Source organism: Myxocyprinus asiaticus, chromosome 13 (assembly GCF_019703515.2).
Source record: "Myxocyprinus asiaticus isolate MX2 ecotype Aquarium Trade chromosome 13, UBuf_Myxa_2, whole genome shotgun sequence".
Classification (NCBI taxonomy): domain Eukaryota; kingdom Metazoa; phylum Chordata; class Actinopteri; order Cypriniformes; family Catostomidae; genus Myxocyprinus; species Myxocyprinus asiaticus.
Window position 1 is genome coordinate 51,073,590 of NC_059356.1, and position 23,162 is coordinate 51,096,751.

The 23,162-nt window shown below is 38.8% G+C and overlaps 2 protein-coding genes across 2 annotated transcripts in view; one reads left to right on the forward strand and one right to left on the reverse strand.

The window, feature by feature from the left end:
• Window positions 1-3,399, forward strand: part of LOC127451026 (germ cell-specific gene 1-like protein) — a 7,334-nt gene extending 3,935 nt beyond the window's left edge. The window contains exons 3-5 of the mRNA XM_051715496.1: window positions 743-907; window positions 2,830-2,941; window positions 3,042-3,399. Coding sequence (XP_051571456.1) covers window positions 743-907; window positions 2,830-2,941; window positions 3,042-3,399 — 635 coding nt within the window. The remainder of the gene's footprint in view (window positions 1-742; window positions 908-2,829; window positions 2,942-3,041) is intronic.
• Window positions 3,400-8,352: 4,953 nt separating this feature from the next.
• Window positions 8,353-22,973, reverse strand: LOC127450066 (epithelial membrane protein 2-like). The gene is made up of 5 exons (XM_051713792.1): window positions 22,873-22,973; window positions 22,255-22,337; window positions 14,882-14,984; window positions 10,381-10,521; window positions 8,353-10,291 (listed from the first exon to the last, which is right to left on the reverse strand). Exons 2-5 carry the CDS (start codon window positions 22,330-22,332, stop codon window positions 10,128-10,130), a joined length of 486 nt encoding a protein of 161 aa, XP_051569752.1. The 5' UTR covers window positions 22,333-22,337; window positions 22,873-22,973; the 3' UTR covers window positions 8,353-10,127.
• Between the last annotated feature and the right edge of the window lie 189 nt (window positions 22,974-23,162).

Below are 23,162 nucleotides of genomic sequence, written 5' to 3' on the forward strand. Positions count from 1 at the left end.
ATATTTTACTCAGAAACAGACAAATAGCACAAAAAACCACAAAAAAGTAAGTTTTCTTTAAAACATTATCAGAAGGGTTCAGTCTTGTCCTATTGAAATGCATGTAACATCAAATAAACAAGAATTAGGTCAGAAGTAATCTAAAAGCAATCATATTACATTACTTTAGAAAATGTAATCCAATAGTTTATGTTACTGACTACATTTTTAGCCATGTAATTTGTAAGCAGTACCAGATTACAGTTCAGAAGTAATCTACCCAGCACTCTGTACAGACAGACACTTTTGGAGCGTCTCATTTCGGTTGCATCACGTTTCGCTTGATTTCAGCATCTCTAGTTATAAGTTAAATGCAGTAAAACATTGAAAAACATGTCCCGAGATCCCTGTATTCTGTTGTCCAGTGTCATCTGTGTAAGTCTGTGCTGCTGTTGCTCTCGTTGGTTTGACGAGGCGTGTTTTCTGTACGTCGTGCTGACTGCCCCCTACTGACACATCAACGTATACATCAAACTCAAACTGCTCTGATGGGAGGAACATTAATTATTACGGAATTTATGTATAGGTCAGGGGCATGATTAATTGAGTTCATTTTTTAGCACGCTATTTTTCAGTTCATTTATTGCACAAAATTACCGTGTTAAATCGACAGCCCTAATTTACGGGCAAATTTCAGTTCATTTTGGACCCTGTGTTAAAATGCTCCTGTGTTTGAAGCACAACTCTTTCTTTGTGTGTGCAGGAATCCTATGGCTGTGTGTTGGGATGGAGTTGTTTTATATCGGGCTGTTGTGTGTCAGTTCTGTGCTGTTGTTACTGCAGTTGTGTTTGTCCAGCTGTTGTCCACTGCAGCAGCGCTGGGGTCATTTACTCAACGCATTCGCTGCAGTCTGCACTGTGCTCGGAGGTAACACACACACACACACAATCAATACCCCAGACCTTTCTGTATTTTTAAGACATTATTTAATGTTCATTGACTTGGTGTGTAATTTCTGCGTCATCAAATGGAATTGCAAAAATAAACATTGTTTTCAAACAGATTTCTGAATACGCCCCCTGTCTGCCATTGATTGAACTGACAGATAGTTCCACCCACAACTCACGCCATTGGTCGAGTGAATTTTGTTGTGTCAGGCATGATGGGTCGCTCAAAACAAACAGAGGAATATTTATAGTGCCACAGATACACAGTGTTTACAGTTTTTAAGAAAATTAACCTATGAATGTGTTATAGTTGTCTCTGCATATTAAAGGGATAATTCACCCAAAAATGAAAATTCTCTCATCATTTACTCACCCTCATGCCATCCCAGATGTGTATGACTTTCTTCCTTCTGCAGAACACAAATGAAGATATTTAGAAGAATATTTCAGCTCTGTAGGTCCATACAATGCAAGTGAATGGTGATCAGAACTTTGAAGCTCCAAAAAGCACATAAAGGCAGCAGAAAAGTATTCCATACGACTCCAGTGTTTTAATCCATGTCTTCTGAAGCAAAACACTGGGTGTGTGAAAGAAATGGATCAATATTTAAACACGGAAGTGCAGTGTTGTTTACAACAGTGGAGCACAGATAATCATACATAGATGCCTCATTTGGCTGGTTTGGATGTGTCAAATGCAGCACCATCTTGTAACGGTGAACAAGGGGAACGGTTTGAAACGGTTTGAATGCAAGTGACTGAGTGGAGGAGATGTCTTAGACTGCTGCATAAACTGTGTTTGTGTGGAAACAGTATCGCATATGAATATGAATATGAATTTGGGCACTGGAAAGGGTACTGATCCACTGAACATTGGCACACTTATGACTCAATCACCTGCGACATGATAACGAGCTTGTGCATTGAAGCAATCGACAACATCGCTGTATAAATGACACTATCGTTCATTTACATTGAAGATATTCAAACGTACAGTGTTATTATAACAGATAAATGGCATAAATAAAGAAATAAAAATGTGTTTTTTAAACCCTCTTTTAACAAAAGATTGTTTCACTTTCATGGTAATTATGAATGAAAGACATTACAAACAACATCTCTTTTAAAGAGAAAATAATGCTTGGACTTCATAGTTTTACACTTGTGCTCGTTATCTAATGACTTAAGAGACTTACATTACATTACATTTACATTTACACATTTGGCAGACACTTTTATCCAAAGTGACTTACAGTGCACTTATTACAGAAACAATCCCCCCGGAGCAACCTGGAGTTAAGTGCCTTGCTCAAGGACACAATGGTGGTGGCTGTGGGGATTGGACCAGCAACCTTCTGATTACCAGTTATGTGCTTTATTTTTTAATCTTCATTTGTGTTCAGCAGAAGAAAGAAAGTCATACACATCTGGGATGACATGAGGGTGAGTAAATGATGACAGAATTTTCATTTTTGGGTGAATTATTCCTTTAATATGGGTTAGGGTTAGGGTTAAAACTGATTCATAATTACTAAGTAATTAGTTACTCTAATCTAATTACTTTTTAGTTGTAAATTGTGTAATGCATTGCATTTTAACTGTCAATGAAGTTAATTACTTTTCAGTACAATTCTTGGACTTTTCATACTTGTAAAAGAATATTATTTATGTTGAATACATTTAAAACATGAATTCTGTTAATATACCTGTTTGTGTTTCTGTGACAGCTGAAGGGTGTGCACAACATAACGAGTCCTTGTAAAGAAGAAATGTGACTTTAAAAGAAGAAATATAGACATTAGTTTGAATAATTTGAGCAAAAAACAACCTTTTCTTACCCAACACTGCCCACAAAATCTCTGTCTCTCTCTCTGTCTGACTCTCTGTCTGTCTGTCTCTCAGGGTTGGTTGGGATGGTCGCTCATATGATGTATATGCAGGTGTTCCAGGTGACGATATCTCATGGTCCTGAGGACTTCAAACCTCACAGTTATGGATACTCATGGGCCTTTTAGTGAGTAACAAGAACTCAGATTAAAAATACTGTTGTGTGTGTGTGTGTGATCGAGTCTTGTGTATGTGATGTTGTGTATTGTGTATGTGCTCTCTGCTAGTGTGGCATGGGTGGCGTTCACCTGTTGCATGTCGTCAGGTGTGTCAACGCTCAACAACTACACCAAGACGTTTCTGATGGTGGGACCCAAACACAAGAGTGTGTTTTACCCCTGTAGGAACTTCACCTTCCCCCCACAGCCACCTCCTCTCTCTCCACTCTCGCCATACTTCTCCACTCTCGTCCCACCTCCTCCTCCCTGCCCCGCCCCTCTGTCACCACGCCCCACCCCCCGGTCCCCCTGCCCTGCCCCTCTGTCCCCCTCCCTCTCGCTCATGCAGTCGTCGGACTCGCTCGTTCTGTCGCCACTCAGTTTCACTGTGTCACCGTGTTCAAGTGAAGAGTTTAGTCCCCTCTGAACACACTGAGTTTGTGTACTTTATTCATGTGTTATTATTATGTAATAAAGCACACAGAAAGTCAGAAGCTCTGAATTTGTATGTAATGAACTCTTATTAATATAATGAAAACAGTCTATCAGTTTAATAAAGATGAATGTAAATGAGAACTAATAAATATTGGTTTGAAGTTTTCACTGCTTGCCCCTTTGAAATCTTTTTTGTGTGTGTGTGTAAAAAACAAAACAATAAACTATATATTTCACTGATTCTTGAGATAAGAGACAAAACATGTTTTAAATCGTATTTTTTATTTTTTAATACTATATTTATTTGAAATGGATATTAGTGTTGAGTCCGCGTCAAGTCTGAGTCTTTAGATAATTGAGTCCAAGTCCATAACAGGCCGAGTCTGAGTCTGAATGAATTTGTTCATGAATCTGAATTCAAATTGTAACCATAAACTCAACATCAATATTTTAAGCTTATTTAAACCTTCACAACTAAGAAAAACAGTTTGTCAATATAAATGTAACATAAACACTGTTGCCTTTCATATATGTATATTTTATGATTAGTATCCTGCTGAACAAACTTCACAGTAGTTCCAGAATGAAAGCTAATGCTTTAGATGTATGAATACAAAACGTTCCTTTCATCTTTCAATTTAGTATAGTTTTTATCTAAAATGATCCCAATCTAAAGAAATGATAGTCTATACTGAGTCTCTGTCTGCTGACTTGTTTGGGAAAATACATACAGATGAGTCAACATAGTAACACAAGTTGAAAAGTTACATCTCACGATTTGACTGCATCCAAAAACACTGGAAAAGCCCACTGCTAAAATCAGTTCCATTTAACATGGACATGACTGTCTAGTTAATTCACGGAAAACGGCACAATCTGCATGCTGCTCGTGCACCTAAAACCCTGATGAGTCTATGTGCATCTCGCAGAAACTGCCGCAGAAGATACAAAATATATTTGATATTTGCTTGAGCAGCAAATTATGAAATCTTTAAATACCAACCAAAGAACATTTTACTGAGCTCTTCTTTAAGAATAATAACAGAGTCATAAAATTAACAGAACTGTCCTTTAAAAGTGTCATAGATATATGATAAAAAAAGAAGTGCATAAGTTTACAAAAAAAACCTTTAAAATAAAAACATCATAACCAACTAAATTCAACTTGTTACATGAAGTTAATCTTCATCACAAACTCTGTCATTGAATAATACATTTTGTAGTCTATTATTAAAATTGAAAACGAAACATTTCGCTGCCCAAAATATCCTAATATTTTATTGTGCATGGTTGAATGTTGTGAATGTTGGACAAATGCTGTAAAAGAATGTATTTTAAGCAGCTCGTCAATGCTTTGAAAATAGTTAATCAATAATGAATAGGTGCTGTTTATCTGTTTAGAGTTGCTGTCTGCTTTAACAATAATGATTTATTTTTCTTACTATTTAAAAAGTGTACACAGTTAATTCATCAAGCAATTATGGACCAGTTCAAGCTGACAACACTGCGTGGACCACAAGAGACTACAGAACCTACATGTGTGGATACATTACGCCTAAAAAGACTTAATAGCCCAATACTGATACTATTTTTCTGTATTTTATTTTGATATGCTGTTTATTTTTTTCTTCTTTTTTGAATTTCTCCCCTTTTTCTCCAATGCGCTCTAAGTCCTCGTGGTGGCGTAGTGACTCGCCTCAATCCGGGTGGCGGAGGACAAATCTCAGTTGCCTCCATATCTGAGATCGTCAATCCGCGCATCTTATCACATGACTTGTGGAGCGCGTTACCGCAGAGACATAGCACATGTGGAGGCTTCATGCTATTCTCCGCGGCATCCACACACAACTCACCACGCGCCCCACCGAGAACCACATTTTAGTGACCACGAGGAGGTTACCCCATGTGACTCTACCCTCCCTAGCAACCAGGCCAATTTGGTTGCTTAGGAGACCTGACTGGAGTCACTCAGCACACCCTGGATTCAAACTCGTGACTCCAGGGGTGATAGTCAGCTTCAATACTCGCTGAGATACCCAGGCCCCTTCGATATACTGTTTTAAGTCAACTGTGAGAGACATGATGTGGGTGACTTGAATTCTTGATTTAAAGTTCATAACAACGATGAAATCGCAATGCGAGCACCATTTTGGCAGCACAAAAGGGGAAACGAGTAGTCACATGCGATTTTACCAGTTGTCAGGCCTCGTTATGTGCAAAACTGCCTTGTTTAGTTTACAATGGCTGCATACCTGTCTTTATGTTTTCATAGTGCCAGCCACCTCGGTAAACAATGTTATAAAGTAGTCTCCTTTGTAACATTCAAGTGTATGTTGACTGATCCTGTATGTGCCTGCTCGTGCACATACTGTATGTGTGTGTGTGTGTGTGTGTGTGTGTGTGTTTGCTCAACACAGTGAAACAAACTCTGGCTATGTGTACGATGTAGGGGGGTGTTACAGCTGCATGTGTTGAATTCTGTTTCAATTTCAGTTTTTTAGTTTTTTGATTGTGTGACAAATGCAATGGACTCGGCTGGACTCGGAACTCCCAAAGGCTCAAGTCCAAGTCAAGTCCAAGTAAAAATGCATCCGAGTCCATGACAAGTCCAAGTCCTTTAAAATTGGACTCGAGACCGAACTCAAGTGCCCAAACTCTAATGGATATATTTGTATAAAAAAATAAAAATAAAAGAAATCTGAAAATTGACATTTATTCACTTCATAATTTACATCTTGCTGTAATTAGTGTCAACTCCATCAGACACACAGAAAGCATGCTATTTCAATTTGATCCATCCAACAAGAGTGTAAAGTCTTTATAGTGTTCAGTAAAGGAGTTAAGTGATCAAATACATTCATACATTTTTTTCCTGTTTTCACACTATTCTGAAAATTCTGGAGCTGTTTTTTTCCCTCAGTTGAAGCTGCCTCTATAACCTAAACTAAAATGCCAAAATTATTTCTCAATTCTAACAGAAATTATCATAATGGGAATGACAGTCTTGACATTTTGAAACGGTGACTGCAGAGACTTAAACATTATTTGTTTAAAATACAAAACAATATAAAACTTATCAGACCATGTGTCCTACTGTTGCATCCACCATGAGCAGGAAATGTGAAAGAGTACTCAGAGTTACAGCTGACCATGATATTGTCTAACTGATTATTACAAAATCTGATGGAGATGACACAAAATGAGGACAAAACTTTGATAGGCAGCTTTTTATGGAAATATAATTTAAAGTTTACTTTATGTATTGTTTGATATCTTACAGATCCCCACCTTTCATTTTAAATGAAATTTTTTTTTGCATTTTTAAACACTTTGTTTAGCAGGTTAACATTGTGACCTCTTGCTGAGGACAGGTTAAGTCACATGTGCTTCCAAATATAGAGCATGCATTTAAAAAAAATTATAATGAAATTATGTAAAAATATAAGTAATGAATGCCCTGAGTGTGCACATTTCCTTTAGACTGATCTTTTTCAGTATTTTTGTCAGTGCTTGTAGCTTGCAAGCCTGCTTAGCATTGCTTATTCCGCTACATTCATCGTTTTATCTTTAATCTTTGCCATTTTACCGCATGCTTCAGTTTTTTCTGCTTTTCTACTTTTTCAACTGCATGTATTTTACCTCATGCACACGTTATTCTTTTTCTTTTTTTCCTCTTGTCTACATCTCACGTTTCGACTGTGTGCATTAGTATTCTCTTGTGTTTTACACGGATTATTGCATCAGTCTCAAACCTCTGCTGATCAGGAACCACCACAACAACAGCAAACAATTGTGTGAGGGATTCACATCGATCACAAACCCCTGCTGCTCGAGAACCACCACCATCACAACAACAACAACAAACAAGAGCGTTAAGTCATGGCATCCGCTCATGTTATTGCTTCCTGCACTGCATGCCACATGTTTATTATAGCTTCTTCCATCAGCAGTGAGGGATTCACCTGTGATAAATGTAAGATGAGATGTTAAACTGAGGTCCTGACTCTCTGTGGTCATTAAAAATCCCAGGACACTTCTCGAAAAGAGTAGGGTTAGTAGGGTCATTGGCCCTTATCAATCATGGCCTCCAAATAATAAGTGGCTCTATAACTCTCTCCTCTCCACCAATAGCTGGCATGTAGTGAGCGTACTGGCGCACTATGGCTGCCGTCGCATCATCCAGGTGGATGCTGCACACTGGTGGTGGTTGAGGAGAGTCCCCTGTTCACTGTGTAAAACGCTTTGGGTGTAGTGTCAGAAAATCGCTATATAAATGTAACGTCCATTCATTCATAAGGAATTAGTCAGGCTGATGGAGAAGGTTAATGAGTTAGAGACATGCATCTGAATGCTAGTGGAGGTTAGTGAGAAAGAAAAGCCGGTAGATTCTGTTTTTGTATGCGGGTAGTACAGCGAGCAACACACACACTTTGGTTCCGGCTGTAAAGCCCCCACAGCAGGGCGTTTGGATGACATCTCGGCGGCATACTCGCTCAGAAAAGCGACACCACTCTCCTGTTCCTGTTAGGATTTCAAATAGATTCTCCCCACTCAGTGACGCACCCAATGAGAATCATGTAGAAAGAGCCCTGGTTATAGGAGATTCTATTGTAAAGAACGTGGAATTAGATACTCCAACCACCATTGTTAAATGCATTTCCGGTACTCGAGCGTCTAGTAATTACTGTTGATAGAGCTTTAATTGTTGGTAACATTCACGTAGATAATGAAAATGACACATTGGGATTCTCGTTTTCATCAATATTCTCAACTCTCTTGGAGTCAGACAAAATGTGACATGACCAACTCATCGCCATAATCATACACTAGATTTAATTCTGTCATATGGAGTTGATGTAGATACTATAGAAATTCTACCGCAGAGCGATGACATCTCAGATCATTACCTCGTCTCTTGTATGCTGCGATCAGCTAATGTTACTCAATCTACACCATGCAATCGTTCAGGTAGAACTATTCTTTCGACCACTAGAGATAGCTTCACTAATAATCTTCCAGAATTGTCTCACATACTCAGTGAGCCAAAAAGCCTAGAAGAACTTAAAGTAATACCAGAAAATATAAATACAGTCTTCTCTAGCACTCCTGACAATGTCACCCCCCTTTGATTAAATTAAAATGAAAGAAAAAGCCTTGCACCTTAGTACAATGATCACACTCATGCTGTCAAGAGAAAAGCTAATTAATGCGTTCATGACCTCAAGACTAGATTATTGTAATGTATTACTGGGAGGATGTACTGCAAGTTCAATAAATAAACTTCAGTTGGTTCAAAATGCAGCAGCCAGAGTGCTGACTTTTGTTTGAACTGTAAGATTAATGACTAATGTCTTTGAAGTTCATCCTGGATTAACTGCAGAAGTTCATATAGATGCATTGTCCCTTGTTAGTTGGCTGATGAAGACTTTTGTTGGCAATTAATAGATAATCTATGTATTCCTTTCAAAGAATCAGTGATTTTATGATTTTTTCTTGTTAACATTTAAATTTAAGTTACACAATCACACTCGTCAGAAAACATTATTGAACATGTAATACATCATGGCATCTGACCTCCGCTTGCTCCATGAGTACGGTCCCTGTTATGAATGTAATGTCAAACAACTTTCAATACTTGCATAGTGCACGTAAATATAAATGTGAACATGGTATTTAACATATATTTATTTACAACACAAATGGAAACCGAAAACAATTTATTACACAAATAACACCAGTGCTGAATGCACTGAATCCCACAGCAAACACATATGGGTTATATAGCACCCACATATGCATTCTTGGAATAGTGCTGCAAAATATCTTATGATTAAAAAACTATTCAACTAAATGTTAAAAAGTCACTCACATTATAGAAGACACCTTAATCGAAAAATATCTGGAGATGCAGATCAAAAGACCACTTCATTTAAAAATTATGTCCTAAAAAGTAGACGGGTGTGTCATTTTTTTTACCCACATATGTGTTCTATTATAAATTAGATTATAAGAGCTTTTTATTTTCTTTAGCTCTTTAATTACTTATTTTAAATTCATTTAGTGCTTGTGTAGATTGTACGATTTTTATAATAAAGATTTGCTTTGTGCCAATACTGCTGTCATCACCGTCACGTCAAACCTTTAGAGAACAGTTTTTCATATATGTTTGTTGCCATCGTAATGAGAGGTGACAAGAGCGTAAGACAGAAGTAATCAATAATGAAAAATTACTTCATGATCTGAGAATTACATTATTTGGTGAAATTACCAAAACTGTTAGTATCTAAGCATTTGAATTCAGTTACAATCTTATTCTAATATAAGGTTATTGAATCCTAAATATTTTAACATAAAAATAAGTTTAAAGAAGTTTCATTTTTCAAACTCAGAAGTGCCTTTAATTAAACAATAAAGTGTGTGTTAATGCTGTGATCAGCATGAACCAGATGATTGATATTGTAATGTACTAACACAACACTCCCTCTATTCTCTAAACAAGTGTTTATAATACATTTTATAATGGACTAATGATAGATTTAGACCAGCAGTGTTTCTACAATTACGTAAATTCAATATCATCTGTAAAACACCTACAAATGCTTTACAACAGTCGAGTGTCAAAGAATCTTAAAAAACATCCATATATTAGATGCACACAAATCTAATCACATTTCAGAATGTCTTTATGACAAAATATATATCAAGCCTGCGTGTGTGTGTTCATGCTGCTGTTTTCTTGCGCAGAATGAAGTAGGTGACACACAAGATGAAGGTGAGACAGACGGAGATCCAGGCGAGAATGAAGGACGCTCCGTACCATCCGTCATGCTCGTCTTTATGAAAGATGTCCGTGTAGATGGACGCTGCGATGATCATACACAAGCCTAAACACACACGCACACACTGAGAGATGAGGTATGTGTATCACACAACACAGACAGGGATTGAGAAACACAACATCAGCCACACTCACATGCGAGTAGCTGGAAGGTTCCAGAGAACAGGAAGCGTTTTCCTTTAGGTAGTGTGTACAGCTGTGCCACAAACACAAACAGGCCGAGAATGCAGAAGATGCATGCGAGTACTGAGCTCGCCTGAACCGCCTGTAGATACTCTGAAACAAGACAAACATGTTCAACACTTTCCACACTTTAACCAATACAAGTCAATTCAAATAAACTCAGAAATAAAGTCTGTGAGTGTTGAGAAAATCTGAATTTGTGTGTTCGATACACACTGAATGTTTTTTTTATTTCTGTCTTGTTCAGAGGCGTCATGCCCATTCAGAGTGAGGGGGCATGTGTCCCCTCAGTTTTTTGAGCCAAGAGGATTTTGAATGGTTTATTTGAACTTCCAAAAACTTATCTTTATGGTATCTTTGATCATTTTTTTATTTTATTTTATCCCCTTTTCTCACTCAGACACACATGACTTTAATCGGCTGGCATTTAGCTTTTAGTCATTTCCCAAACAGTCTGATCAATTGCTCCCTATTCCCTATATACTGTAGGCCTATAGTACATACTGTTTGGGACTATCATGGGAAACATACATAGGCAATGAGTACATTATTAATTGCATGATGACTGTCAGTGTTACGCTCCTTTTATACGCATGGAAAATGTGATTCTTGAATCTGGATGCATGCTCCGTTAAATTATATGTAATGTAAGTATTATTAATAATTTTCATCAACTGACTGTCACTCCCTCTCCAGTCTCTCCAGTCTAACCCTAACCCGCCCATTAGATCTGCCTCTCCTGCTTACTAGCCTAATTAGCTCATCACAGTCACCTGTTCTCCATTCCCCCTGATTAGTTCTGTGTGTATATAAACCACTTAGTTTCTTCAGTTCATTGTCAAGTCTTGTTTGTGTATCACTCTTCTGGGAACGCACTGTGTCTGACCTTCATCGTCTCCATCAGCTACATATCAGAAAGTTAAGTTCTTAGTTACTTGTGGCTCATAGTTTAACTTTTATTTTCTTTATGTTTTATTTGTTAAATAAACTCCAGCCTTTGGGTTCTTACTACTCAGTCTCCTCCATCTCTTCATCAAGATCATGGCTAGTAGCCTATTAAAAGTTATTGTATCAGCATGCACTTCACTTCTACCAGTCGAAATTTGGAATTATTAAATTAATTTAGTGAAAAATGAAAAACTGAAACCAAATAATTGCAAGCCGAAGCAAATTGAAATTCAATTTTCCTTTCTTTTGAAATGTCATCAAAATAACCAAGTGGTAATAAAAAAATAAAAAAAAACATACCAATTCAAAAACATTTTTGTCTCCCCTTCGACCTGTTTTGGAGTGACTTAAAAATCATTTGATGTTCCACTATATTCTCAAAGTTTGGACATTAACTTTATTACCACCTGCTGGTGGAATCTCTAAACTGCAAATGCAAGAACAGAGTTTAAACTTTGCGCTGAAGACATGGTTTTCAAAGTCTTAGCACAATGACCTTTCTCAGGATAATATCAAAGGTTAAGGTTAAGCGCCACTTAACCTTCATTAACCTCACGAAAATAGAGCCCCTTTTCTGTTCTTTTTTTTCCTTCTTTACCATTATGCTGTTGTCAGCTCAGCTTAGTTGAGACGTTTTCATAATGTTTTGGTGCCTTGTTTGTTGTATATTTGAAATTGTATAAAAACAAGTCCCTATATGCATTGGGTGTCCATATTTAAGACACTCAAGACAATATTTGTAATGGAGAATTATACCACGGGTCTGTTGATTCTGATTGGTTGACAGATGTTTTAAGATGTGCAATTATTTTCCAGTAAACACACGGCTATGAAGTAGTTCCAGGTCTTGACTGCATAACGGTTCCATATCACTTTGTTTGTTTGATCTGTAAAGCACTTTAGGTCAACTTCTGTTGTTTTTAAATGTGCTCTATAAATAAAGGTTGACTTTCGCTCTCATCTCACCTACTCACACACACACACACACACACATTGAGACTCGAGTCGCGACCAACAAATAGCCCTGCGACTTGATCAATACAACAGTTTCTATTATTCAAAATAACTTTTAATATCTGAAACTATTAATGTTTCAATGTATTTCACCCTAACCAGCCTCACATAGCTATAGTGGAAAGCACCATGCAACCCCTCCACCTCTCTTTCGCTCTCACACAAACTCTCTCAGCAGCAAAGTCAGAGCACCCCCACGACTCACTGGGATAGTAAACAGTTGTTTAGCAATGGAAAGGCTGTACAAGAATGGCAACACTCGCTGCTGCTGAGACTTAAACTTATACTTTGGCAACCTGAAGCAATGTTATGCCTGACGAGAGCCACTTTAAACACAGATAATTCCACACGCAATCTCTCTCAGTTTCTCTCGCTCTCTCTCTCTCACACACACACACACTACCTTATTACTCCTATGCTGAAAAGCAGCACATCCTCTGCTACTAGTTCTAAAGTGACGTTTTAGAACTAGCAATGAAGGCTTGAGCTGTATCAAAGCTAGATACACTTGATCAATACAACAGTTTCTATATTATCTGAAAATATCTGTGGGAAACACCCTCACTCTCCCCCTCTCTTAAGCTCTCACACACACACATGGACACACATACATTACGCACACACTTACTCGCGAGCAGAAAATCGTCATGTCAGCGCATACTTGCATCTGTCAGTGGGACTGAAAACAGTTGTTAAGGTTTACATCGGAGAAGCAATATACAAAAATGGCGACACTCGTTGCTGCTGAGAAATGCTTAAACTTACATATTTTGAAGCTATGTTACTTCTGACGAGAGATGCAACAAAAAAGGTAATCCCATTTTTGAACTAGCAACGAAGGCTTGAGCTGTATCAGAGCAAGATGCTGAATCTGTGGCGGAAGAAAGTAGTTCCTCTCATAAGAGTGTTTTAGGGACGAAAACCAGAAAATGTCTTGAGATAAAACCTTGAACAATGTCTTAAGGTGTGGTGACCACCTTAAGCAGAATAATTGACTATAGAAATAAAGCACATCCACTGCACGTCGTGACCGCATTACCACCTCTGGTATGCATTATTTTTCAACAATTCAATTATCACTTACATAACACACTCTTAGAAAAATGCAAACCATTTTATTTAGTTAATTTTCTTAGTTTTATTAGCTATCATTTACACTGAACACGGAACACAGTATTTACAGGATTGCCTCATTCAGAGAGAGATGTTTTCACTCTCTATTGAGCTGAAGCAGTTGTGGGCATCGTTGCGTTTGTGCTGGCACCTTTTGCACCACCTCTCATGAATGGAAAGTGCTTGCAATAAAAGAGGAGGCAAGATCACAAAATAGTGATATGAAACAGCCTAAAGATATCAGGAATGCACACTAACTAATGTAAGAAATTTATATCTTGAGTGGGAACACTTCTGTTTGCATTTTGCTTTGAGGTGTTTCTTCTGGCACTAACCTGACGAAAGCTATTTCAAAAAGTGGTGGGGACATGGCCCACCCATCCCACCTGTAAATCACACCCATGAAGATACATTTGCTTGAGAAGCAAAACTGTGTCAGATAATGAGACTCATTTTCAGATAATCACGTTGATTTTACTAATCCTGTTGCCAAATAATTTGCTCTTGTTTTAAATGGAAATCTAAACAAAATTTAGAGGTTTATGCTAAAAAAAGGACTATAGAGTAAGAAAATAAACTTAATTCAAGATATGTTCCCTGAAAACATGACTTATTTTTCCTCTCCAAGTAAATATAGCTTGTTTTAAGGATATTTTATTGTAAAACGAGGGAAAATATTAATGAAGAAAATTATTTTTGTAGAGGAGTGGACTTATTTATTACTCTGAAAAAGTAAAGCTCAATTCCTGCTCATTTCTGATGATGTGATGTGTTTTTTTATTTCTGAATCGGTTCAGTGACGGTTCAAACCCAGTTTTCTGTTCTGAAAATGAAAATGCTGCACGTGTGATAAAATAACAGCCAATCAGAACACACGCGACATTTCACGAGTTCACGTGCCCCTATAATCTTTGCGTGAATGGTAAAAATGGTTTGGCTTTCTGTCCGCAATGGATGAGCTCGAGAAGGCGAATTTATAACCCCCCCACCCCCCACCCCCAGACTAGTACGGATGGAGATAGTAGTCTAGGTGGATGTAAAAGGAGGAGTAGGGGAGAAGGTGGGGTGCTGGGAGAACTGACGTTATGACAAGGTAAGAGGTTGCTTTTAGATACTGGTGATTAATTGGAAGATTAGATGGGCGTGCTCCTCCCGAACTTACGTTTATTAACTTCATTTAATTGACAGATGTGAAGTGCAGGATTTTATACCAATGAGATTATTTTGTGGGTGGAGTTTAGCGGTGTGATACAACAGAAAAAAAGCAACGAACAAAATGTCATTTGTAAGACAATTCTGACACACAGAAAACCCGACAAATGAACATGGAGGAAATGTGTGCGCTTATTAAGCTGAGTTGATATAAATGTGTTCAAACCTTGAGGATAGTGCGCAGGAATGTGAGTGTAGTTCCACTTTCCACCAATCAGAATCCAGCGAGCCCAAATATCAGTGGAAACGGTGTCTGTCATCCACCATGCCTACACACACACACACATACATAGTGAATACAACACAAATAGGCACAATAAATTAATTTCATTCACATTTGTCTTTGTCTTGCTCACTGGTGGCTTTAAGACATTATGAGGTTCTGTAAAGAAATGTAGTGTTTGTGTTTGTGTGTGTGTGTGTGTGTGTGTGTGTGTGTGTGTTTGTGTGTGAGTGTGTATACTGTATATAGTAGGCTATATGTGTGTGTTTGTGTGTCTATACAAGAGGCCAGGGGTCGGAAACCTATGGCAGGCGTGCCAGCATTGGCACATGGAGAAGTAATCACTGGCACACCAGCAACGGCAAGAGAGGAGTAGACTATTTTATTTACAGTTGAAGTCAGAAGTTTACATACACCTTAGCCAAATACATTTAAACTCAGTTTTTCACAATTCCTGACATTTAATCGTTGAAAACATTCCCTGTCTTAGGTCAGTTAGGATCACTACTTTATTTTAAGAATGTGAAATGTCAGAATAATAGTAGAGAGAATGATTTATTTCAGCTTTTATTTCTTTCATCACATTCCCAGTGGGTCAGAAGTTTACATACACTTTGTTAGTATTTGGTAGCATTGCCTTTAAATTGTTTAACTTGGGTCAAATGTTTTGGGTATCCTTCCACAAGCTTCTCACAATAAGTTGCTGGAATTTTGTCCCATTCCTCCAGACAGAACTGGTGTAACTGAGTCAGGTTTGTAGACCTCCTTGCTCGCACACGCTTTTTCAGTTCTGCCCACAAATTTTCTATCAGATTGAGGTCAGGGCTTTGTGATGGCCACTCCAATACCTTGACTTTGTTGTCCTTAAACCATTTTGCCAAAACTTTGGAGGTATGCTTGGGGTCATTGTCCATTTGGAAGACCCATTTGTGACCGAGCTTTAACTTCCTGGCTGATGTCTTGAGATGTTGCTTCCATATATCCACATAATTTTCCTTCCTCATGATGCCATCTATTTTAAGAAGTACATCAACCCCTCCTGCAGCAAAGCACCCCCACAACATGATGTTGCCACCCCCATGCTTCACGGTTGGGATGGTGTTCTTCGGCTTGCAAGCCTCACCCTTTTATCTCCAAACATAATGATGGTCATTATGGCCAAAAAGTTCAATTTTTGTTTTATAAGACCAGAGGAAATTTCTCCAAAAGTAAGATCTTTGTCCCCATGTACACTTGCAAACTGTAGTTTGGCTTTTTTATGGTGGTTTTGGAGCACTGGCTTCTTCCTTGCTGAGCAGCCTTTCAGGTTATGTCAATATAGGACTCATCTTACTGTGGATATAGATACTTGTCTACTTTCCTCCAGCATCTTCACAAGGTCCTTTGCTGTTATTCTGGGACTGATTTGCTCTTTTCGCACCAAACTATGTTTATCTCTAGGAGACAGAATGCATCTCCTTCCTGAGATGTATGATGGCTGTGTGGTCCCATGGTGTTTATACTTGCATACTATTGTTTGTACAGATGAACATGGTACCTTCAGGCATTTGGAAACTGCTCCAAAGGATGATCCAGACCACAATTTTTTTGCTGAGGTCTTGGCTGATTTCTTTTGATTTTCCCAAGATGTCAAGAAAAGAGGCACTGAGTTTGAAGGTAGGCCTTAAAATACATCCACAGATGACTGGAATCATATGGCGCCATGTGAGGTTCGGACGTGTGAATGGCGAGCTCTGTGCACTTTGCTAGTTTTAATACTTTTTGTGTCATAAACCGATGAGATTTGACACACCCTGATTCTTAACTGTTCTAGAAAGACAATATTTCAAAGAATTCAAAATCCTCGGGCTCTGGAGATATTAAAAGACACTTACATGCTCAAGCTGATGCCCCTGAGCAGCAGGCCGAAAGCCCGGGATTCAATTTGGAAGGTGAATTGAAGAAATTTGGCATCAATTGATGAACGTGTTGGCAATGCTGAAGATGTTCATTGCTGACTTGGAGGATCTTGCTGTAATACGTCAATTGATCACTGCCATGAAGATGAAATTCACTGAGATGTTTACAAGAATGGCGGATGTTGAGAAACGGATCAATTATCTGGAGTCATCGGAGAGGGAATTAGCTGCTAGTGACCAAGGTGGATTTGGAGCACATTTGGGAAAAGTTGGAAGACTTGGAGAATCTAAACTGGCGAAACAATGTCGGAATTTTCGGAATTCCTGATGACGAAGAAGGCCGAGAAATGATGAAATTCCTAGATGGGCTCTTCCTGAGTCTGCTCGAAATAACAGGCCATAAGCTGGAAATCGAGCGAGCTCACAGAGTTCCGGCTCGGAGATCCATGGAGCGAGACAAGCCTCAATCAATTCTGGCCAAATTTCTGAGATCATCTGATAAAGATCTTGTGTTACACAAAGCAAAGTGTAAAGGAAGGCTTTCTTTGGAGAACTACAGCATTTTCTTGTTCCCAGACTTTGCAAATTCGACAAGAGAGAAACGTGATAGTTTCAAGGAATGCAAGAAACTCTTACATCAATCGAAGGTCGCTTTTGCACTGATGTTCCCCGCCAAACTGAGAATAGATTCCAAGGATGGCTGCAAAATATTTACATGCCCACAGCAAGCAATGTCCTTCATAAGGTCAATGGACTGAGTAAGTCATTGTGTGATACTTATGTTGCAGCCGAGTGGGCCTGACTCACTGTACATTCACTTGACTGTCCGATGAAACCGGGTGCCTTTTTTTTATTTCTTCTTTTTTTGTGCTGGTTCCACTAGAAGCTGGAGTTTGTTTTGTGGAGAAACACATTCTTCAGGACTGTTATGTGGATGAATCTACACGCTCTTTGTGCTTATGCCTCATATTGGCTGGAGTTTGTTTTATAGATTATTTTCTGTTGAGTAATTCTGTCTCACAAAATTTGTATAGAAGCACCGGACTTGAGCAATCTGATGGCAAAGTTGTCGTGGGGGCTCTCGTAGGCATACATGGACTGTTTGGGTTTAGAGGGATGGACGCCAGTTGGCGCGGTCGTGCGCGGGGTTAATGTGCACGATTTTCTTCTTTCTGTTTGTTTGGTTCTGGGAGATGTTCAGGGTTTGATTGTTGCACTAATGTTGGAATGTGGTCGTTATAATTGTATTTTTGACAAAATAAATTTTTTCTAATATGTCAAAATGTCAAATGTTAATATGAGCAGATTATCTCTCACAACGTGGAATGTGAATGGGTTGGGGCACCCCATAAAAAGAAGGGAGGTTATTTCTTTTCTTAAACATAAGAAATATGATATAGTGTTTCTTCAAGAAACGCATCTTTCCCAGCAGGAAGCTGAAAAATTTGGGAAGATATGGGGTGGACATAAGAGCAGGGGAGTCATTATTGATAAGTAAGCATCTACCATTCAAATGTCTCAAACAGATTAAAGATAAATTAGGAAGCGTCATTATTGTTTTAGCAGACATTCACTTTTGTTATAAGTTTATACAGAATCATTAAAGAATACTTGTCAACCATGACACAGCCCAGATCAGTCTGATTCTTAAAAAGGACAAAGATCCAAGTGAGTGTTAGAGTTACCATCCAATCTCCCTGATCCAGCTAAAAAATTTTGGCTAACCGATTAAGTTATGACATCTCTTATACATATAGTTCAGGTGGGGTTTATTCGGGGTCGTAGCTCTTCTGATAACATTAGGTGTTTCATCAATATCATGTGGTCAGTAGCGAATGATCAGACTCCGGTCGCTGCCATCTCACTTGACGCCAAAAAGACATTTGATATGGTAGAATGGGATTATCTTTTTAAGATTTTGGAAATGTACCAGTTCGGGAATATTTTTATTGGTTGGACTACGTTACTTAATAGACACCCGGTAGCAGCGGTACAAACAAATGGATTAATTTCAGATTATTTTACTCTGGATAGGGGCACTCGGCAGGGTTGCCCTCTTTCCCCATTATTGTTCGGTCTTGCCCTGTAACCATTAGCAGCCGCGATAAGAAAGGAGGATGATTTTCCAGGGGTGGTGGCGGGAGGTGTGGCACATAAGCTTTTGCTTTACGCAGTTGATATTTTATTATTCCTCTTCGACCCCACTAGATCTATGCCTTGCCTCCACAGAATTATTAATTCCTTTTCTAAGTTCTTGGGATACAGAGTTAATTGGTCTAAATCTGAAGCTTTGGCTCTGACAGCGTACGTGCTGACAGTAACGGCTTTAAGCTGGGCACCTTCCAGTGGCCCAAACAGGGCATTAAGTATTTGGGCATTTTATTCCCAGCAAATTTGTGTGATTTAGTTAGAGTTAATTTTGACCCTTTAATAAAAAGTTTTTCGAGAGATGTGGTCAGGTGGGCTTCATTACATTTATCTATGACTGGGAAGGTTAATGTTTTTAAAATGAATTGTATTCCAAAATTCAACTACCTGCTACAATCTCTACCTATAGATGTCCCCCTCTCTTATTTCAAGCAATTCAATAGCATAGCGAAGTCCTTTATTTGGAACGGGGCTTCAGCTTCTCTCAACAGATTATGGGAGAAAGATTTAAACTTGATATTGGAGGAGGGAGTGTGGGCTAGGATTCTAAAAAACATCAAGTCTGTTTCTAGAGATGCAAGGGTGCGCCTTATGCAATTCAAGATTTTACATAGATTCTATTGGACCCCCTCTAGATTGTATAGGCTTGGTCTTAAAACACACCCACCTGCTAGCGATGCCAATCAGAAGATGGAGACACAACCCATGATTTTTGTGGTGTGTTAATATCTAAGAATTTTGGTTGAGGGTTCAGAGATTTGTGTGTGACGTATTGGGTACTCAAATTTCATTTTGCCCCAGTATTTTAGGTGATGGGTGTAAATCATCAATATAAGTTAAATGTTGATTCTGTGTATATATGTTTTGCTTTCTGTGTTCGTATGAATCAATAAAAATGCTAATCATAAAAAAATACATCCACAAGTACACCTCCAATTCAGTACACCTCCTATCAGAAGCTAATTGGCTAATTGGCTAAAGGCTTGACATCATTTTCTGGAATTTTCCAAGCTGCTTAAAGGCACAGTTAACTTAGTGTATGTAAACTTCTGACCCACTGGAATTGTGATATAGTCAATTAAAAGTGAAACAATCTGTCTGTAAACAATTGCTGGAAAAATTACTCATGTCATGCACAAAGTAGATGTCCTAAACGACTTGCCAAAACTATAGTTTACTAATATTAAATCTGTGGAGTGGTTAAAAAATGAGTTTTAATGACTTCGCCCTAAGTGTATGTAAACTTCTGAATACAACTGCATATAAATTCTGCACCTACATTCCAGTCTACATCTTGATGTAATTCTTCCTCATGATCGTGTTTTCATCAGCTGAATGGGAGGCTAAACCAAAAGTCAAAATTTGACAAGACTGCAGTATACCCAACAGACTCGTGCAGCGCGTGCAAGCCATTCGTGGATCACGAGCCAGCAGCGCTTCACTTTCTGTTAATCGTGCGAGTTAACGTGCCCGCTTTGCTTCAGTCAGGCTGCACGGATGAAGGCCTACATTCTGTGTTTCATTTGTTTCTTTTTGCTTTCAGAACAACACGTGATGTAATAAGGAAAACATCACTATTAATCCTTGAGGTTTTCAACCCAGCATACAGGTACACCCTCCTTGAACCATAGTCACACTCAAAATTACATTAAATGATTAAAAGTGAAAACATAAACCCACATCGTGGCATTCAAAAATCAAAGCCTATTCAAAATATAAATTAAACCTGGAAATAAAGTTTTAGGATTTTGCAGGTGTGATTCACCGAAAAGGGCTAAATAGTTGATCAGCTTGTGATGTGCGAATGTCTTGCACACCCAGCGCGAGTCTCGTCACACTTCAATAGTTTTTATCCTCCCATTCAGCTGATGAAAACATGCTGCGTGATCATGAGGATTACATCAAGATGTAGACTGGAATGCAGGTGTGAAAAACATCATATAAATAAAACAGACTTTTTTCTCCCCTTTTCTCCCCAGTTTGGAATGCCCAATTCCCAATGCGCTCTAAGTCCTCGTGGTGGCATAGTGACTCGCCTCAATCCAGGTGGCGGAGGATGAATCTCAGTTGCCTCCACGTCTGAGACCGCCAATCCACGCATCTTATCACGTGGCTTGTTGAGCGCGTTACCACGGAGACGTAGCGCATGTGGAGGCTTCACGCTATTCTCCGCGGCATCCACGCACAACTCACCACGCGCCCCACCGAGAACCACATTATAGCGACCATGAGGAGGTTACCCCATGTGACTGTACCCTCCCTAGCAACCGGGCCAATTTGGTTGCTTAGGAGACCTGACTGGAGTCACTCAGCACAACCTGGATTCAAACTCACGAACTCCAGGGGTGGTAGTCAGTATTTTTACTCGCTGAACTTCCCAGGCCCCACTGTATAAGAAATATTTAAGATTCCACACAATTTCGTGATCAGTAATCAAATAAGCAAATTTGTGACATTAACTGTGTTAACTCATTTTGTACAAAAGGACAGGTTTTCTGTCATTAAAGCACTTTAGATGCTCTATGAAAATTCTCATGCAAGATTTTTCACATGCGGGTTTTGCACAAATTTTTCACTCCAACTGTTATGCTGATAGTATCGTTTGTAATGAAAAATAAACTATTAAAATAGAAATACCGTCGGCACAGCCATTGACCAGAAAAATAAAAAAATGGCACTCCATGTCAAAAAGGTTGCCGACCCCTGCAGTATGCTATAAGTGTGTGTGTGTGAGTGTGTGTGTGTGATTGTGTGTGTGTGTGTGTGTGTGTGTGTGTACAGGTTTTGCTATACTTGTGAGGACCAAGTATTGAGAATCAACCTGTTCTGTGAGGACATTTCTGGTTGTGTGGACCTTTTGGGTGGTCCTCACAAGGGAAATAACATATTAAACGATGTTTTATTGAAAATGTAAAAATGCAGAAAGTTTTTTGTGAGGGTTAGGTTTAGGGGTAGGGTTAGGGTTAGGGGATAGAATCTATAGTTCATACAGTATAAAAATCATTATGTCTATGGAGAGTCCTCATAATGATAGCTGCACCAACATGTGTGTGTGTGTGTGTGTGTGTGTGTGTGTGTGTGTGTGTGTGTGAGTGTGTGTGTTTAGGGGTAGGGTTAGGGTTAGGGGATAGAATCTATAGTTCATACAGTATAAAAATCATTATGTCTATGGAGAGTCCTCATAATCATAGCTGCACCAACATGTGTGTGTATGTGTGTGTGTGTGTGTGTGTGTGTGTGTGTGTGTGTGTGTGTATGTGTGTAACTCACATTATGTATGGTGGCGGCGAGCAGTAGTGTGATACAGGCGATGTGGAGGATGAAAATGGCAGCGAGTAAGATGAACATGATGACTGAAAGACAAAAAACTGAAAAATGTACTCAAGTACTATAACGACAGTAGCTGTAATTCGTTACTTTCCACCTCTGATATTGTGTTCTCAATTCTTTGAGTCCACAGCAGTACATCATGTAATACAGAGAGAGAGAGCGACCGTGTGTGTGTGTGTGTGTTATGCAGGTATGAATGAGTGTTTTAACAGCTCGATGAGTTGAGACTTGTCTTCAGGGATTACACACTGATGCCGCTCCCTGAAATAACTCGCTGTCCTTCACACACTCACCACAACTGCTTCACAAACTCATTTCAGCACATTTCTCTTTACATTTCATCAAATGTGTCTATTTGTTTGTATTTTCTGATTAGTTCTAATACAGAGATCAGATGCTCAATTCAAAGAATGTGTCACAGTGAGAGAGATTCCATTAGAAAGAGTGAGAAAACACATCATCATCATCATCATCATCATCATCATCACACACTGACATAAACATGTTGTTAACTAACACACTAAAACGCAAGTGGTAGTTTGATTGTTTAAATGTTACCTGTCGATCCAGATGACTGATGAAACAAACTTCACACTCACAGATGACTGGATCAACTTACCTTGAACAAATACTCAAATCGCCCTCTAGAACTACTAACCCCTCCCTCTTAACTAACCTTAACTAACCCCACCCACTGACCCACACCCCTGTTTCTCTTTCAAACTCATTCTTTCTGTCTCTCTCTCATTCACTGTCTTTCTCTGTGTGTGTGTGTGTGTGTGTGTGTCTCTTTCAAATCCATTCCTTCTGTCTCTCTCTCAGTGTCTCTCTCTCATTATTTCTCTCTC

What these genes read in the sequence shown, in the direction of transcription:
- LOC127450066 (XM_051713792.1), bottom strand. Translation starts at nt 22,332, where the DNA reads ATGTTCATCTTACTCGCTGCCATTTTCATCCTCCACATCGCCTGTATC. An exon ending in TCCTGCGCACTATCCTCAAG is followed by an intron (nt 10,522 to 14,881) that starts GTTTGAACACAT and finishes GTCTTGTTTCAG; the next exon opens with AGTATCTACAGGCGGTTCAG. An exon ending in AACCTTCCAGCTACTCGCAT is followed by an intron (nt 10,292 to 10,380) that starts GTGAGTGTGGCT and finishes GTGTGTGTTTAG; the next exon opens with GCTTGTGTATGATCATCGCA.